Source organism: Apis mellifera, linkage group LG4 (assembly GCF_003254395.2).
Source record: "Apis mellifera strain DH4 linkage group LG4, Amel_HAv3.1, whole genome shotgun sequence".
Classification (NCBI taxonomy): Eukaryota; Metazoa; Arthropoda; class Insecta; order Hymenoptera; family Apidae; genus Apis; species Apis mellifera.
The window spans coordinates 8,084,052-8,102,684 of NC_037641.1; the positions used below are offsets into that span (position 1 = coordinate 8,084,052).

At 41.7% G+C, this 18,633-nt stretch overlaps 1 protein-coding gene across 7 annotated transcripts in view; it reads right to left on the reverse strand.

Moving 5' to 3' along the window:
* The window catches only part of LOC100578446 (pituitary homeobox x), a 31,452-nt gene extending 13,505 nt beyond the window's left edge, over nt 1-17,947 (reverse strand). The window contains exons 1-3 of one of the 7 annotated variants that reach the window (XM_016911966.2): nt 15,387-17,947; nt 3,088-3,285; nt 496-734 (exon numbers count right to left, since the gene is read on the reverse strand). In XM_016911966.2, the coding sequence (XP_016767455.1) occupies nt 496-734; nt 3,088-3,285; nt 15,387-15,678 (729 nt within the window). In that variant the 5' untranslated portion in view covers nt 15,679-17,947. Of the gene's footprint in view, nt 1-495; nt 753-3,087; nt 3,286-15,386 lie in introns of all 7 variants that reach the window. The other 6 variants (XM_026440121.1, XM_006562658.3, XM_026440123.1 and 3 more) reach the window with 6 other exon arrangements.
* Nucleotides 17,948-18,633: the final 686 nt, after the last annotated feature.

The window sequence follows — 18,633 nt, forward strand, 5'->3', positions numbered from 1 at the left end:
AAATAATTAGTCGCGAAATTGACTCGTTGATGTATAGAATTTTGTCGAAAGTTTAACTCCAAAGTTTCTGATCTGGAATTTTTTCGTATAAATAAATTTCGTAATTTTAAATTTTTATCCGATTCGAAAACGATCAAGATTAATTCTTCACTGCGATAGATAAAATTTATTTTTCCAAGTATTCTAGAGTATGTAGTCGAAAAGTTAAGATGAAATGATTCGTTTCTTCAGCCAAAACGTCACTCATCTAAGTTATTTACATCTACGAACATCTACAAATCTCATCAATTATAACGCGACAAATGAAGAAACAAAAATTTATCTTCCTAAATGAAATGTCGTTTCAACGAATATTTATCTCATTCCTCCTTACTTATTTAATTATGAAATCACAATAAATATAAATAAATATAAATAAAGTTAACGAATTGTTAGGAAAATAATAAGAATAATCGAAGAGGATTATTCGTAGAATTAATATCAATTATCGCTCACCCTGACACGAGGTTCTGGAAGTTTGGTGAACAGACCTATTTCTTCCCTGGTCGACATATCTGGATACCGATTCCTCATGAACAAAGCCTCGAGCTCTTGAAGTTGTTGGGACGTGAAATGCGTCCTCTGCCGCCTCTGGCGTTTGTTCTTCTTTCCATCCTTATCGTCCGCGTTATTTACCCCAACCACACCGTCAGGGGAGACAACCCCTCCACCGGCTCCCAATTCGTGTTTCACCTCTGTCGGTGTCGCAACATCTGAAACGTGTTAAGATATCACATTCCCTAGAAAATGGTGACACTTATTCTAAGAGAATTCACCGCGATTCTTTACGATTTATATAAATTCGATCTTATATATTTTCTCGTCGAAAACGAGGGAAATGAAACGAGTGAAAAAAAACGAATAATTCAAATAGGTTGCAGTCGAAGATTTGCTTCGAATTTATCTTCTTCAACTTTACCTCTTTATCGCGCGATACGAGGATGAAAAATCTCTTTTTTTTTTATTACATTAACCATTCTCATTTCTCGCTAATAAATTAAACTGTTATATAGTATCTAATAATTTTAACTCGAATTATTTATTCCTTCCCTTTTTCTCATTAGAATATTTCAATAATCCAATTGTAATATTTACGATTTTTTTTTAATCTTCTCGGTTGCAAATTAAAATAAAATAAAAGAAAATGTACATATGTTCTCTCGAAGCACGCGATAAACACAATACACACGTAAGGCCTTTGACGAGTAACGATCATACCGATCGATTATACCGCTCGATCGGTAATCTCTGCCGCGCGAGAATAACGCGTACGTGTTCGTCATTCGATCGTGGCAGTGACAGGTGAGGGTATTTCACCCCTGACTCCGCAGCGGCAAATCGCCAGCTTCCCTTACCCATACTGACAGCCGTGTGATCGATTACCACCTTTTTTCAAAGAGCACCGCTATCAGTGCGTCTGATGATGCCGCTAACTATCTTCTAACTAAGACGGCCCGTATCTATTTACAGAGGCAGCAGCAACTCGACGTAATATCGGTCGCGGCGATACCGACCGAGGAATCCGTCATCGCTTCGACCGCTTTTATCATCGTGTTTCAATTTATTCAGTATAATCTTAATCCACCCACCACCACGGCTTGTAATGCCGTGTATTTTACTATTCACCGGGAAACGGATATTTCTAGTATCGAAGATAAAAATGTTGCGTCGCGCAGGAGACTGTTATCGGTTAGTTTGGATCGTTAATTGGTTTTACACACGATGCAATTGAATTTCTCGTGCACGAATTGAATTTAAATTCGCCTCATTTCTTTCAAATTTTCTTTCAATTCAGGGAACGAAACTTTATTCAATCCAATAATGAAATCAAACGAGGTGTATCTCTACGTGTTAATTATATCATATAAATATATACACTTATGATATACTCTTTTAACGTCTTTCTTCGTAAATTTTATTTCTTCTTCTTCGTTTGAAAAAGAATTCGAAATTCGACGATCGAATTTATTAAATCATAAATCTCGCAATTTCAGCGAGGAAAAGACAGAAAGAAAGAGAGAGAGAGAAAATTTTATTCGTCAAAGAGGTTGAAATTCTGAAACATCTTTGGGAGGAAGAACGAGAGGAACGTGCCGGACTCGCGCGAAGGAGGCAGCGAGAGGCCTCGCCCCCGCCTCGGGATTACAAACGAGTGAAGTGAGATCCGTCCCCGGGGTTTGTTGTTAACCAGGCCTGTAAGACTCTCTCGGAGATATTTCAATTTGCGGGGATTTGGGGCGGCTGCGAGAGTGCCGGCTAAGTGCCGAACAAACCTGCAAACAAACGACGGCAAGCATTTTCCTCGCCTTTCTCGCGTTGCATCCACACCTCTCTTCGTTGATCATTTGATTTCACCCCCTCGAATCTCCCATCATATCCCACTTGATCGATGCGCGAATCTTTTTGCCAACCGCGCCAACACGTCGTTATTCGTTCAATCGAGTATTTTAATTAAAAGATTTCGAATAATTACGTTTAAGCAATTATTATTATATCTTGGCTTTTCGTGATAACCTGGCATTATTCGCGATTATTATCGTCCCTCGAACAACAAATTATCGAAACTTTCAATCGTTGGATTCAGGGTATCACGTTGAAATAAACGTGTTTTGTAATTGATTAGAGTTACGATGGAGTCGTTCAGATGAAGCGTGTTTCTAGTTTTAATATTTCGAGAAGAACGTTCCAAATCTTTCGAGGATCTTCATTATTGAATATATATTTTAACGAATGAATTTTCCACAAACTTCTTCCTTAATTCCTTCTGAAAAATTACTATCCAAGAAAACATGCAGAAATTAAAATATCCGCCCGACTCTTAGAGAATCCATTAATCCATTAATTCTACCGATCTCTAATTTCAATCTCGAATCTCTAATCTGCTATATCATCGCGATAATATAATATTTCTAAGCAAAAGGCCGATCGTGAAGCGCGACAGGAGAAAAAGAAAAAAAAAAGAAGAAGAAAATGAGAGACTAATTACTCGTTTCGAAGAGAGGCGGGGACGAGGGTTAGAAAAGTTGGTGGTAAATTGGCGAGGCGTACCTTTTCGGATATCCGGCCTGTGTGTCGTGTTCGTGCGGGACCTAGGTTGTGCGGTAGAAAATCCACCGGAGGGTGTGGTGGGTGTCGCGCCCGGTGTGCTGGGGTTGCTTCCACCGGGAGTGTGAGCTCCGTGACCCGTCAAATCGAGCCTTGCCAAACCCCCGGTCACCTCGTCCCGGAAGTCGCCCTGTGCCCATACTGCAAAACGCATCACACACCCTCTTGCAACATCGTCTAAGCTCTCTCTCTCTCCGTAAGCTCCGCTATTTACTAACTTATTTCGTTTTACTAATCCGGGATCCCGCGGGGCCGTTTCTCCCCTTCTTCCTCTTCTAGCGAGGCGAAAAAAGAGAAAAGAGAAGAAACTGGGTCTCCTCTTCGCGGGGATGAGGACGAGGCAGGGTCAAGGCTTCGATAAAATATCGATACTCTTTCCAACGAGAATGAGAAATAATATTTTCAAATTGTTACGTACGAGTTTCTCCATACTTTCCTCTCGTTCTTCGTATATTTATAAATTTTTAGAATAAATTTTGGATACTTCTTCTTTTCTATTTTTCATATCTTTCTAATAAAGCAATAATAAATTCGATTAGTTTTGATACAATATGAAGACTCTTTCGAAAAAGAATAATTTATCGTACAGGAACAATTTATCCCAATTTCTCGACAACAAACGGGATCGTAAACTCGTCGCGCGAGAAAAATATAAAGGAGTATACACTTCATATACAACTTCCTCCACTTCTTCGTCGCAATAATTAACAGCTACGTTCTTTGCCGTCTTCCCGTTTTTATTTATCCACACGATGCGTGGCGCGATGAGGAATAAAGAAGGGAAGGGAGGAACGAAGGAGACGAAGGAGCGAAAGTTGAGAAGTAAAAAGAGGGGGAGAAAAAAGTTTGGGAGTGGCGGTCGAGAATAGGGCGAGAGCATGTCGGTAGCAAGAAGTTAATCGGGCAGGCCGTTTAGTTTCGCTCCGTTTAGTTATATTTGGTTTCCACGGGGGCGGCAAAGGAGGAGGAGAGAGAGGGGAGGAAGGCGGTTCACAATTAGTCGGCGCGTAACTCGGCGGTGATTTACGATTGCCACGAACGAGCCACGAAGATGCGCCCTGTCACTCTTCCAGGATATTGCCAACTGTTGGTTACACGATTTTTGTTCCCCTTCTTTTCGAATGGGACGTCTCTCTTCTTGATTTCGAATGGTGAAATTTTTCGATGAAAAAATCCAACGAAGGGAAAATATCATTCGTTTAAATGTACGATTCTTTGAGAGGGAGAGATGTACGCGTGTTTTCACGATACGATATTAAGAATTATTCGCCGTGAAATGTGTTTAATTATGACGATGAAGTGGCCGCGAGCGATAAAACTGAAGTGCAACGTTTCTTTCTTTCTTTTTTCTTCTTCTTGTTTACGTGATTTGCTTGGCTGCGATCGAATCAATTCAATGAAACGTCTCTTCGACACGATAAAGTAGTCGATATCGATGTACAATATCAAAATTTTTTCCCGGATTTTTACACCATCTTTACATCCATTCCCAAGTTGGACACTGTAAGTAGCTTATCTTCGAAGTAGAGGAGAGGAATTCTTTTCCAGAATTCGTAACGTAATTTTCCGCGTTACGTTCGTTAATGAAATCGTCGATTATCTCGATTCACAATCGATAAGAAAGGCGAAACCTCTTCCAGGCAATCAATCGACTCGATTACGATTCCCTCCCATTACAATATAATTCTTCCGATATTGTTACATACGCGCAATATTTACGTTAATCGATTCGAAAGTGTCTGATAAGTGTCTTATCGCTTTTCCTTTTCCTTTTCTCTCGAGTAAAAATCAACGCGCGTAACAATTCCATCCGGGATGAAGTCTCGAAATAATTCTCTGATCTAACCAGACTCCCCTGATCAAACAGATCGGTTATTATTTGATCGGGACGAAGAACACGTGTAAGGAGCTGCGAATGGCCATACGAGGAGTAAGTTTGCCAAGCCTGGAGAGGAGAGAAGAGAGGAGAGGTTTGTTGTTTGCCAAGGCCAGTCCCCGTGGAGGAAGGAGAGGCCGCGGTAATGTCGCGTTATCTGCGATGCCTCCTCGGCAAACAGCATCTGAGTGCTGAAGAAGAAGAAACATGGACTCCGGCGATACTTATCGCGTAACACGTAACACAAGAATGCGAGCGATGTAACACGTTGTAAATAAACGACGAAGGGATCACCGGTGGCGATGACTCGTTGATCGATAATTTCGAAACAAGCGATGCGGTATAAATATTGGATAATGTTTTTGTGAGAATGGAATATGTATATATACAAATTCGAACGTGAAATGTTTCAGAGATATAATTACAAATATAATTATTGGATCTTTTCTCGTTTATTCCTCGTAGAAACGAAACGAATCTTTACTTCTATTCGAATAGTTTATTTTAAAAATTCTAGTCTAAAATTTCCTATTGTTAGATCCAGATAAAATTTACGGTGGAAATGTAAATTGAAAGCGAAAAAGAAATATCTCGATATTTTATTATTTTCGTTTTGTAAGTTTCTTCTTCTTCTTCTTCTTCCTCTTCTTCTCGATTCGAGAGATTTCGGTTCTTAAAATAAATAAATACAGGCCACGGACAAAGACACTGTCGTGTCTGTCGTACAATTACCAAAATCCTCGCCGTTCCTTCTATTCTTCGCTCTCGTGAAACGATCGTAAATATAATGGTAATCCTGTGCATATCGGGTAACAAGGGAAAAATTTCGAAATTGACGGACAACGGATAACGGCCCCCGCTAAAAATGTATCTTTCCTCGTGTGTTTTGATTAAACCCGGTGTACACCGTTTCCAACTTCCTCGTTCCGAAGTTTGTATATTATTTCAAGATTAGAGTTAATCTTATAATCTACATCCTGATCCGACACACGCTATTTAAGCGACCTACTCAACCGAGCGAAATTTATAGGTCTCCATTTTTCACGTTTCAATATCTTAACGACGCCGCTATCTCGATCTGTTCCGTGGCACGAGCTTCTTCTTTGTGCAACTTCTTTCAAAGCAAATTTTTATCGATGAAAATTTCCTTTACTAATAATAAAATAAAATATTTCCATCTATGATATAAAGATCCACACTTATCCAAATCACGAAAAGTAATATGAGAAAATGATAATAAAACTCTGATAAAAAAGAAAAAAGAAAAAAATAAATTTCTCTAATAAGCTCGATTCGATTCACGTAGAACGTTATGATGTTGGAAGACAAACACCTATTACGATTCCTTCCTACTTATTTCGTTCTCCAATATATATTCTCCAATATATAGTTTCCCACGAGATCTCCTGCAGAGTTCTTGGAGGCTTAACGTGTCGTATCGTTTGACGGTTCTACCGTTCGTTCCGTGGGTTCGTGGCAGAGTTACACGAGACGTGAAAGCGGAAGATGTTGGAAGGGAACGTGGCCAAAAACGTACCCTACCCCTTCCTGTCAAACATTCGACAACCATATTGGTCAATGGCGAGGATGAACTTTGTTCTCGCCTTCACGTTAAGAAGATCTATAGCGAATTCCAAGAAATTCTACGAGCAACGTTTCTTCTCTTTTCTCTCCCTCACAATTTTCATAATTCTTCCAATTACTTCTTCTCAATTATTGTCCACAATCTTGTTTCTCCATCCATTCAAATTTTTCCTTTCCCAAAAGAAAAAGAAACACGAAAAGGAAACTTTTCCCCTCGCGAAGAAAGAAAGAATCGTCAAGATAAAAAAGAAAAAAGAAAAATACGAGAGAGAGAGAGTAGTAACTAGAGGTCCGCGACAGAGGACAGGTTGTAACTCACAAATTTATTACTTTTCCCCGCTCGTTTCGGGGGCTTATTTTATGCCAAAGAGACAAACCGGCGCGCAGGCTGAGCGCGGCGAGGACGAACGGCGAGGGAACGAATATCTCAGCTGCTTCGTCGCGTTTTTACGCCCGCGGGATATATTAGTGGATCGCTAATCCGCACGGATTTTACGGGGCGACTGTGCATGCGACCGACCGTCGACGCCGGCGAAGAGGACAACGCCGCCGAGCCGTTCCCGACCCGAATAAACCCCATCGATTTCACGCACGCCGATCGAAACAATCCTTCCCCTCCTTCTCATTATCGCTTATTGTTTCGCGTTATCTTCTTTCTTTTTTTCAGAATATTCTATTTTGAGATCTATCCAGAGGACGAGTGGGTGGAGTATTGGCGTGTTTATCGCAACGATTGATAAGTTGTTCGAATTATTAATAGTTTCGAAAAATATTTTTTGGGAATATTATCGGAGCGATGAGTAAATAGATAAATATAGTATATAATTAGATAATGATAAACGGTATATAGGCGTGTTAAGTATTATAAAAAAAGGAGAGAAAAAGTAATAATTAGTACGAATTATTATATATTATATTTCACGTAGATTAATCTTGATCTATCATTGATAAGGAAAAATATTATATATTTGCTAATAATCGATTTATTTTCCTTATTTAAAAAAAAAAAAGGAAAGAAAGAAAGAAGAAAGATTCGTTCGAATTAACCGCTTAAAATATACGTGTCAAAAATAATTTTCCTTTTTTCAATTTCGCAACGCGCAAACGTCGATCTCGATGAGCGTGGCCCATGAAAGTTATAAAATCCGGGGATTATAATCTCCGACGGTGCATCGTAATCTCCGATATATAAAATTATCGATGGAGAGTTATTCCAGCGCTGCTTTCATTACCCGGAAATTTTACTCGCGCTGCAATAAAGCTTGTACCAATATCCGCGGCATCGATCAAGTGATATTTGGCGAGGACTGACATTTGCCGCTTGTTGATTTACTATTACAGTAATATTTTCTTTCCTAACACATTCATCTAATGGTTTTAATGGTTTTAAAGAGTTAAAATGTATTCACAAGGATTTTTCCAACGTTAAACGGACCCTTTTTTTTCTTTCGATAATAACAAATTAATCTGCAATTGCGTTAATCACATTGTTGTTTATCGATGGGAATAAATCGTACTTGAGATGAAAAGGAAATTTTCTTCTCCCTTTTCAGTTTAGAAAAAAGTGTTAATAAATTTTCAAATAAATAAATTTCCGTACGCGTAGGTGACCGAATTTGCATGTGCTAATTTCACATCGTTCCACGATTATGATTAATGGGACGCGGCAAAAATTGCGGATGCTTGTAGAGAAGTGTTTCACGGTTCGTGAATGTTGTGGTCGATAATCGGCCAATGAGAGGGTGATGCGAGAGGACATAAATAAAATGGCACGCGGTGTAAAAATTGTGGGTGTTTAGCGGAGCGTGTCGCTCGTGTAACTCAGCGGTGAAGAGGGGTTACAAGGGGTCGCTAAAATATCCGTATCGCGCAGCTGTGGCTTCCTTCGGAAGTCACACGAAATTAATCATTCGCGCGAAATTCTATAACGCGAACATGATGAGGATAAATTTCTTTAAATTCATTCTCAAATTTATACCAAAGTTCATTTCTAACAAAAAGGGGAAAACAGCGTCTTAAAATAATTAACAAGAATTTGATTTCTTATTCCTTTAACCTCCAAATTATTAAATTGCACATGATTATCTTTATAAAATATCCGAAACAAAATACTTGCTTAAATATCGTAATATTTAAAGGATAAATTGGATCTTTATTCAATTTAAATCTTCATAATCTAATTATCACGAATCTATCATAAACAAGTTAAAATATCTCTAAAAAAAAATCAAAGATATTTATCCAAAAATTTACATCATATGCAACAAGACAAAGCACCTAATTAAATTATTATAATTAAAAATTTAAAGAACAAAAATGGATCTTTATTTAATTTAAATCTGCATAAATATCTAATTATTATGAATCTATCACAAACAAGTTAAAATATCTCTAAAAAAAAATCGCAGATATTTATCCAAAAATTACATCATATGCAAGACATAAAATATCCAAGACAAAATACCTAATTAAATTATTATAATTAAAAATTTAAAACGGATTCAGTTTAAATCTGCATGAACATCTAATTATCACGAATCTATCACAAACAAGTTAAAATATTTTTAAAAAAAAGAAATCGCAGATATTTATCCAAAAATTTACATCATATGCAACAAGATAAAGCACCTAATTAAATTATTATAATTAAAAATTTAAAGAACAAAAATGGATCTTTATTCAGTTTAAATCTGCATAAATATCTAATTATCACGAATCTATCACAAATAAGTTAAAATATTTCTAAAAAAAATTGCAGATATTTATCCAAAAATTTACATCATATGCAACAAGACAATATCCAAGAGTACCTAATTAAATTATTATAATTAAAAATTTAAAATAGATTCAGTTTAAATCTGCATAAACATCTAATCTATCACGAATCTATCACGTAACAAGATAAAATCTCTCTCTCGAAAAAAAAAAAATCTTCATCCTCAAAACATTCACACGTCTACCCGCATAACAAGCTGACCACGCCGCTATTTCCTGTCCCTCGGTCGAGGAAAAACCAAAGTGTGTCACGTAGCAAGATGCATTTTAGAAACGGGTGCACGTTAGAACGGCCGATAATTACCCGAATCAGTCACCCCTCGGACGTGGAGAAACGTGCGCGGGGGTCGAAGAACGAACGTCGTGGCACCTGTGAGCCACAGCCTCTCCACGACCTCCGGGAGAAAGTCTTCTCTCCACTCTCTCTCTCTCTCTCTCTCTAATCTCGTAATCCTTGGCTTCCTTAGGAAGTCGTTTATTAGTCAAGCACGCCGGCCGCGTCATTGGGACAACGACCGAGGGTTAAATATCCCGTACAGCCGTTAAAATCCTGACCCACGTTTATAAATATTCGGAAACGCTCATCGATCGATGGTATTCTTGGCGACTCCTTTCTTTTTTTCTTCTTCTTCTTTTGGAAATATTTTTCGAGGAGGGGGGGTGGAGACACGAGCTGCGAAATTTGTGAAAATACGCGAAGAATGATACGGAATTTCAGAAGAAAGAAATGGGGGAGTTGGAATTCCACGTCATTGACTTTTTCCTTTGTTAAATGAGATAATTTTGTCGAAAATTTGTCGCGTGCAGCGAAAAATGATATTTTTCGTGAGGCTTTGTGAGACGAGTGAAAGAGGATTTTGGAAAAAAAGATATATTTATCGATCAAGATCGAGAGATTGATTCTTTTTTTTTTTTACATAGAAACGGAATTACAAATTAGGGAAGATTATGGGATATTTATGGGATTATTGGCTCAAAAGAATCGTTAATAATCGGTTAAGCGTGAAAGAAAATGGCACGTACGTTTGCCCCGAGATGGACACGTCGAGCGATTCCTGGGGTATAGTGGAGATCGGTAACGCTTGTCAAGCAATTTGTTTAGTTTCAACTTGACACAAGGCGAGAGCACATGGAACCGATAAGTAATCTGAGAGGAGCGGTGTGTCTTTCGAGTTTGTAACACGCGTGTCACAAGCGTTTCGGAAAAGTCTGCGGATAGAATGTCTTTGAAAGATCCTCTCAGACTGTATGGCGCTACCGGGGAAAATCCCCCCTCACCAGTTATCACGAAAATTAATTGGAATCTAATCTGCCCTCCACTCCTCACCATTTATTTTCCAAAAAATTGTATAGAAAAAAAAATTAAATAATTCTCTTCGAAATAATTTTCAATCAACTTTCGCATCATAAATTGTTCAGCTTTGTTTTTCATCTGCTGAAAAAAAAATAAAAATCTTAAAAATTCCCGTCGATATTACACCGATTCCAGAATTCCAACTTACCACGCCCTGTAATTAATTCAAATTGACAGCGCCTTCAAAGCTGTTTAACAAAAGAAAACAAAACCCGAGGGCCCCTCTACCTCTGACGAAGGCTAGAATTAACTTCGTAGAAAGACCTGCTATATTTTCAACCACTTCTAGGATTACACCCTCTTAAAGACCGCAAGTTTTGCGACGGTTTTTCTCATGGTTTCGGATTCTCACACATAGGCACGCACAGAAATTTCCTCCCCACGTGCCTCGCCTCGCCTCGCCTCGCCTCGCCTCGCCTCAATCGAAACCCTTACCGAGTACACGAATCTTGTTTCCGAGGCGTCCTCGATGCCGCGCCAGCTGAGATAATGGGAAGGAAATCAGTTCATTTCTATGTTGATCCCACGGGCTTGGTTCCTGTCGCGCTTAGAAGAGCGCCACGATTGCCTCGGTGATCGAGAAAATCGAGGCAGAAAATCGGCTTGATAGCTCGGCTCATCGACCGACTTAACTGTCTCTGCGGAGTCTATAATGCCTCCCCCTCCCTCCCCAGTCCCCACCAGTGAGATGGTCGTCCATAAAATTGACGATTTATCGTGGAAAAGAGTCCGCTTTTGGAAAAGAATCGATCGAAAGTGTTTCGAACGATAGAAATTAGATCCGTTAAATCGTTTCAAGTTTCTTTTACAGAGAGAGAAATTTATGAAAAAGATAAATTTCAAATTATCGTTTGTAATTTAACCTAAATCACACACTCGATGAATGTTCAAATACTAAAAAAAAGGAAAAGAAAAAATCAATGATATCAATAAACATTGATAAAACTATTTATATTATCTATTACGCACACTCTACTGTCAATCCAATTTGGTGCATAAGAAACGGCCTTTCGGCTGAATTGATCGATAACTTAAAAATTTTCCCTGCAAGATAAAAAAAGTAAAACTATCTTTTAAACAATGTTAACTACATTTCGATAAAATATCCATCATTCGACCATTTCGAAGATGTACGTATTCTTCTCCGCAATTACTCAGCTTCACGATGGGCGAGAATCGATGAAAGTGGACCGCGATACATCTTGTGGCGCAGTGATCTGAAAGATTGCGCGTCTAAATGGCAATGAGTCTGCGGCCAGAAGAGTTTTACCGTGAGCCGCCCCTGGGGGAAAACCTAGGCGGCTAGCCGAGCAATTTGTCAACACCATTAGACGGAGGCAACAAGGGTTGACTTTGGCGCATCTGCCGAGGAGGATGCTGCCGATCTCGCACGGCCATATAATAAAGGGGTGGTTAATGACTAGACTCGAAGGGAAGGGTATCGAAAATCCTCTCCGCCGCGCCGTATGCCCGCCTGTTGGCAAAATATCGGGATACATTGGCATTGACCGAAAGGGATAACAGATTTATCAAATGGGTGATTTCCTTTCTCATTCCTCCGCGAGAAGAGATTGGATTTTGAAACGTGGCTCGCCCCACGTTCAATGATCATCGATCTTTTTCTCGCCTCTGTTTATTTTGCATCGATGCGATATTAATAGGGATTTCTTGATGATGAAATAGAGATAGTTTCTGAATGATTCAAGGAGTAATTTTTAAATGTTCGAAAAGAAACAGTGAATGATATATATTTTTCGGAGAGAAAAAAAGAAGGATCGAATGAAAATCGAAGGAAATTTCTATCGAATCGTCTCGATTTTCAGTCAATCAACATGGAAAGTGGACGATCGATACAACTCGATACCATTCCGATCTTTCGAGATCCGAGCAACTCGGCGAGCGACGTATCGAATTCCCGTCGAATCGAATGGGAGCGGATCGTGCATTACGCGAAACGATGGAAAAGATGGCGATTTCGCAAACGAATGGAACAGGAAGGAAGGAAGGGAGATACCTGCGGTCTGGAAGTGGGAATTGCCAGGTTCAGGAATGAAACTGAAACGGGGATAGGTGGGATGCCATTGGAATAAGATCGGGTTTAGCCGCAGTGTCGGGTTCGAGCCCCGGATAAGTCTGCCTTATCCCGATAAGCCGGTGAGTTAATGAATCACAAAACAGGTGGTGGCGCCACTGAGAGATCGTCTTCGTCCTCGACTCATCGCTACTCGTGCACCTTCGATCTTTCCTTTTTTGTGTAATTTCCTCTCTTTTCCTCTCTTTTCTTCTCTTTCTTTCTCTTTTTCCTCTTTCAGAGAGAAATGGAATTTGTAAAAAGAGATATGTACGCCCGGAATTCTTCGCGCCTCGATGTTTGTTCACGCGATCGTTGTCTCCATTTCTTCTTTATCTTCTCGGCCTCGAAACACCATCGCCCGTCCCGCGTTTCAATGAGAAAAATTAGGCCGCCACGCATGCTCTCCTGCCTTTGGAACCACCTCGAGAAAGATAAGGCTCGTTGAAGGGAATTTCGAGCTCGTATATAATACACGAAACGTGAATTTAATTTGATATACCTGATAGTCGAGGAGAGATTTTTGGAGAGATCAGGGAAAATACTCTTTCTTTTATTAATTAGATTAAAATCGATGCAATTATCAGAGACTACGAGCAACGAAGATGTAATGATACGTATTATTCATTCAACGTTGGAATGAAAAATTTCCAAGAGAGTAGATATACTTTTTTTTTCGAAGAATATTAATTGAAGAACACGATTTCAAGATTATCAACGTTCTACCTTGAAGATAAAATAAACAGAACTTGTATTTCTTTTTCTTTTGCGCAAAATTGAAATATAATAATAATCGTACTTTGAATTATTTCTTATCTCTGTGTACAACATTTATCCACACGTTAAAAATAATTAAGAATGATCTTGAAATTATAACAATTACACCTATCCGTAAATATATTTCGACAGTTTCCTCTTCGAATTCTATTCCGTCTCCCTGTTGCATCAACGTAACTTTTTCACTCGTATAATGTATATGAAAGTTGGAACAACACGACGGGCGCAATGCTTATCAAAGCTATTCGTACTAATATTTTATCTGCGCTCCGTTGGCACTTGACAAAAATCAATGTACAATATTGTTTTATCGCTCGAAAATTTTCGCTCGAAATCGTAAAAATCGCTCCGAAAAAAATGTCACAAATTTGTATTTTCTATCTCTCCGTCCATCCACGCCCCCGTGCCAGGAATCATGAGTTAAGTGGTGACCCGTGTTTTCGTGAAAATCGGCCCGATTATACACGTCGTTCCGTGTATAAATTGGAAAATTTATCGTTCGTTAAAAATAAATATAGATAAAAATCGTCGTCGAATTCTGTGTGACGGAGCGTCTCTTTTTTGATTCTCAACAAAAAAAAAAAACAAAAAAATAGAAAAAGAAAAATTATCCACACCGATAATGGAACAACGAAAAGTATCAAGGGAACAAAGGATTCGTAGGTGTGTTTTTTTAATCTTGGCGTACGTCGTACGTGCAAATTTGCTACGTCAAAGATACGAGATTTTCTGATCAAGATAACAGAAACGACGCAACGCACGATTTGGGAGCAAGAAGGCGTTGTGTATTTGTATATACGAACACGAATCGGCCGTGTAATCGATATTATATCGCAAATAATAAAATCACATGAATTGACAAGCCCAGGTACAAGCGATTATCGCCGATATTGGTGGCCGTCGATGTAAAAGGAAAAAAAAGCAATGTTCTTCCGTCGTATCGGCGCGGTTGATCGGTGCTGGCAAGGAAAAAAAATTATTATACTTGTCACGTAAACGCTGTAAACAATGTATCTCGGCCACTGCACTCAAATTTAATCTGCGAATATCTTTCATCGATTTTATTGATACAATTGGTTGAAAAAGTGTACGAAAAATATACGATTTCTGTACGATGAGTTCTGTCTGCAACGATAACGATTTTCCTATCGTCTGCGACTTTTAGCTTACTTCGTACGGAGAAGAGAAATATACGGATATGTATAACGATCTTTCGATTTCGAGAAAAGATCGAATATGGATGTTACGTTGGACAGAAAGAAGATACGAGAACACTCGAGTGGAACGATAAGTAATATTCGAGTACACTGACGAATTACCAAAACAGTTTTGCAACGATGAAACAACACGAGTACCGATTAAGATTTTAACAAAGAAAGAACTGTTAAAATCTAGCTCACAGTATTTCGCACGATACACTCTAATTAATTTCACTTATCGCCAGATAATGGATACATCCCTCTGTATTTATAAACACGAAGAATATAAAGAAACGGATGCCGCCGAAATATAATCGTTTCCCTTATTAAACATCGCATCAAGCAAATACATAGGATATTTCATCCTTCGCGCACGAGAACAGGAAAAACCCGGATAATCCTTCATTTTATTTCATTCTCGAAGCTCGAGCCTAAATCAAGTGTACGCGACTTTGCGCATTTCCCTCGTTTCTCTTCCTTTTTCACCAAGAAAGATCGTGCGAAGAAGAAGAAGAAGAAGAAGAAATTTGGCGAGAAGAGAGTTGGAAACGAGAGAGAAATGGCGCGAGAAGCCCACCCCCCGCTCTCATATTGTGACCGACTCACCACGTTTCAGCTTCTCCAACGGCTCGTGCAACTGATGGTTCGAATTGTGCAGCATGGAGGCGTCGTGGTGCGAGTTGCCGTGCAGCTCGTGGTGGTGCATCGCTCCTTGAAGATGATCGCCGTGGAGGCCGGCCATGGACGCGGCAGCTGCCGAGTGCTGGTGATGCTGGACCGACAGGCCGGCCGTCGATCCCGTCACCAGATCCTGAAGGCATAGATCCGTGTTCCCGCCGCCTCCTCCTCCGCCGCCGGCTAGCTCGAGGCTCCCCCCGCCCCCGCTGCCCCTTTCCATGCTGTAGAAGGTTAACGTCGTGTTGACTGATCTGTACAACGCGAGCCAAGATCAACGTGCGCCACCCTCCCCCCGTCGCGAGGACGCTTGCCGCGGGATCAAACCGATCTCTGGGGACTCGTCTCTATCGCCTCAGGAACGCATCGAACACGTCGATTCAATTATTGTCCACGAGCACCACAATTGATGCAACGTCGCACCCTTTCGTCACGGCGACGGCCGTCGGCTCGAGATCCGCAACGGATCGTCTTCCTTCTTCCTTCTTCCTCTTCCACCGCGAGATGCGGCGAACGTCAGAGATGGCGAATCTCTCGATTATCGTTGATCCACGATTCCTTGATCGACGATTGCACTCGACGATTTTTGACGAGGTTAGTCATATGGGATATTAGCGAATCGGAGGATAGTCTTTTAGCCGGCGATCGAACAACGAGTTGTCGTCCCGTCGGATTGGGCCGGTGGGGGAGCGTTGGCTCGTTGCGACTTCAGGAGTTCGTGATGACGATCGAGGCGCGCGTCGATCGAGGATGATCGATACTTCCATAGAATCGGTCGAGGCGAGGTTGAGTTTCCTTTGCACGAGGATCACACGACCGATTAATCGTATAGATAAACGACGCGTGTACACTCGTTACGCAAGGGTGATCGTAAGATGATGATAGCGGGAGATTTGGAGCAGAGAAACGAAAAGTGGTTTCTTTCAAATAGATCGCACACTTGTGGTCGCACAATCCCCTCGATCAAATCCCCTTTTGACAGGCGTCAAATTGCGCCGCGCGCGTATCTACCGCACATCGTACTGCAAATCCTCGCGCGGATACTTGCCAGATTGTCACTTGCCGATCTCTCCCTCTCCCCACAACTCGTCGATCCTTCTTCCACGAAGGATTCTTTTAAGAACAGGTACGAAAGACGTCGCGCGGTCTTTCCTCTCTTTCCTCGAAACTGGACTCTCGACACTGGACATCGAACCCCTTCACTGCACTGTGTTCCCAGCCTCGTCTTCCAACTTCGATCACAACGTATACGTATATGTGTTATATATCCAGGCAGACATCACAGACAAAACGCGACACCGAAAACCTTCTCGTATATACACGTATATATATATATGTATATTTATATATACCGTTATATACACTTGGGCGGATCGGATCGTTCGTTCACCACCGGAGCCAACACCAACGATTTCCACGGACTCGTGGACTACGCGCGAAATGCGTGCCTCGGGTTCACGGGTTGGCCGTGGGCGAAAATTCGGCGCGAGGACAGCGGCGTGACATCACGAGGACGGACGATCGGCGAGCGGAAACGTGGCGCGCCGGCTACGCTCCGTTAGTCCCGCTGCTCTTCTCACCTTAACGTGGCCACGCGTTAAGGAACGACAGACAGACAGACAGCGTGGATGGAGAGTATGTGTGCGTGTATGCGTGCGTGCGTGTGTGTGTGTGTGTCTGAGAGAGAGAGAGAGTGAGAGAGAGAGAGAGTGAGAGGGAGAGACAGAGGAAGCGTAAGAAAGCGCGAGCGGGTGCTGCAGGTCGCGGTAGTGTAGCCGGTTTTCGTAGTAGATGGAACGTGTAGTGGCCGCGCGTCGGTAGTAGGTGGGTCCGCCAGGCTTAGCCGGTTGAGCCTTTCGGACTGCCTGCCGGCTTAAGTCTCTAAGTCGGTAAGCCGAGCGGATCTAGTGGTCTTGGCTGGTGCACTGGCTGCCTGCTAGCCTGTCTGCCTTCCTTGCTTGCCGGGCGGCTTGCCTGACTGTCTGACTGCGCCTCGCCCTGGCTCGCTTGCTCTTACTCCCCTCCAAACTCGTACTCCTTCTCTCTTCAGCTCTCCCACTCCGCTCGCGTTATCTCCCTCGAGATGTCCGTCTCCCTCGCACCGCCAGCCCTGATCTCTCCTGTCTTCGTGCCCCCCCGTTTCATCCCTTCGGCCACCGGTTACCCGCCATCCTTCTTCCTCGTCCCGTCCTATCCATCCCCACTTTCGTCTCCTCGTTTTCGTCCCCTCTCGCTCCCACTCCACGCCGTCCTTCTCTATCTCTATCTTTCTCTCTCTGTCTCTCGCCTCGTTACACGATCTCTCACGCCTGTATCCGTCACCTCGTCCCCGACACCCCTCGATTGGCCGACTCTGGACGTCTCGCTCTCTCTTTCTCTATCTCTCTCGCTCGCTCTACCCCTACTCGACACTCTCCGTCCCGTTCCCTCGTTGCCGCGATCTCTCACGCCTGTTTCCTCTCTTTCCAGTCGTGTTCGAAACAGTCACCGGTTCGCCTATGTTCGTAGCTATCGTGGACGTACCTCTCTTCATCCACCCCCACTCGGCCGACCGCTCGCCCCTCCAACGGCGTCCACGTCGCCCCTCCTACGTGCACACTCCGTTCTTGGCTCTCTCTCTCTCTCTCCCTCGATCGAGCACGCACACACCACGCACACACCACCCCCTTGTTCTTCCTTTTTCCTATTTCCCTCTTCTCCACGAGACTCGTACGCTATCTTCCGATTATCGTTCCTCGTCTCTTTCCGCTGACGTTTGTCGCCTTGACGATTGTCATGCGCTGCTTTTTAATCCTTGCCGACATCCCGCTCTTGATTTCCTCCGGCGAATATTTGCAAAATTCGAGAATGTAATGCTTTTTCTTTTTTTTTTTTTCGAAGATTTTTCACGGATACGTCACGCTTTCGTTGCGATTCGTCGCCATCTTAACCCTCCTACGAAGATATATGTATTACATTGGAAAAATCTTTTCCCGTGATATTCGAGATTCGAGGCGAGCGTATGCAGTTATCGCTAGTCTTATCTCGGTCGAAGCAAATATCTGTCTTCATAGACTTAGACGGCCTCTGTGCTGGCTGTCTCGAGCGAAGAGGTGTGTCGGATACGAATTTGGTTCGAACGATTCCTTGGATCGAGGTGCTCGATCGAAGCGAGGAAAAACGAGAGGAATTAAATGGA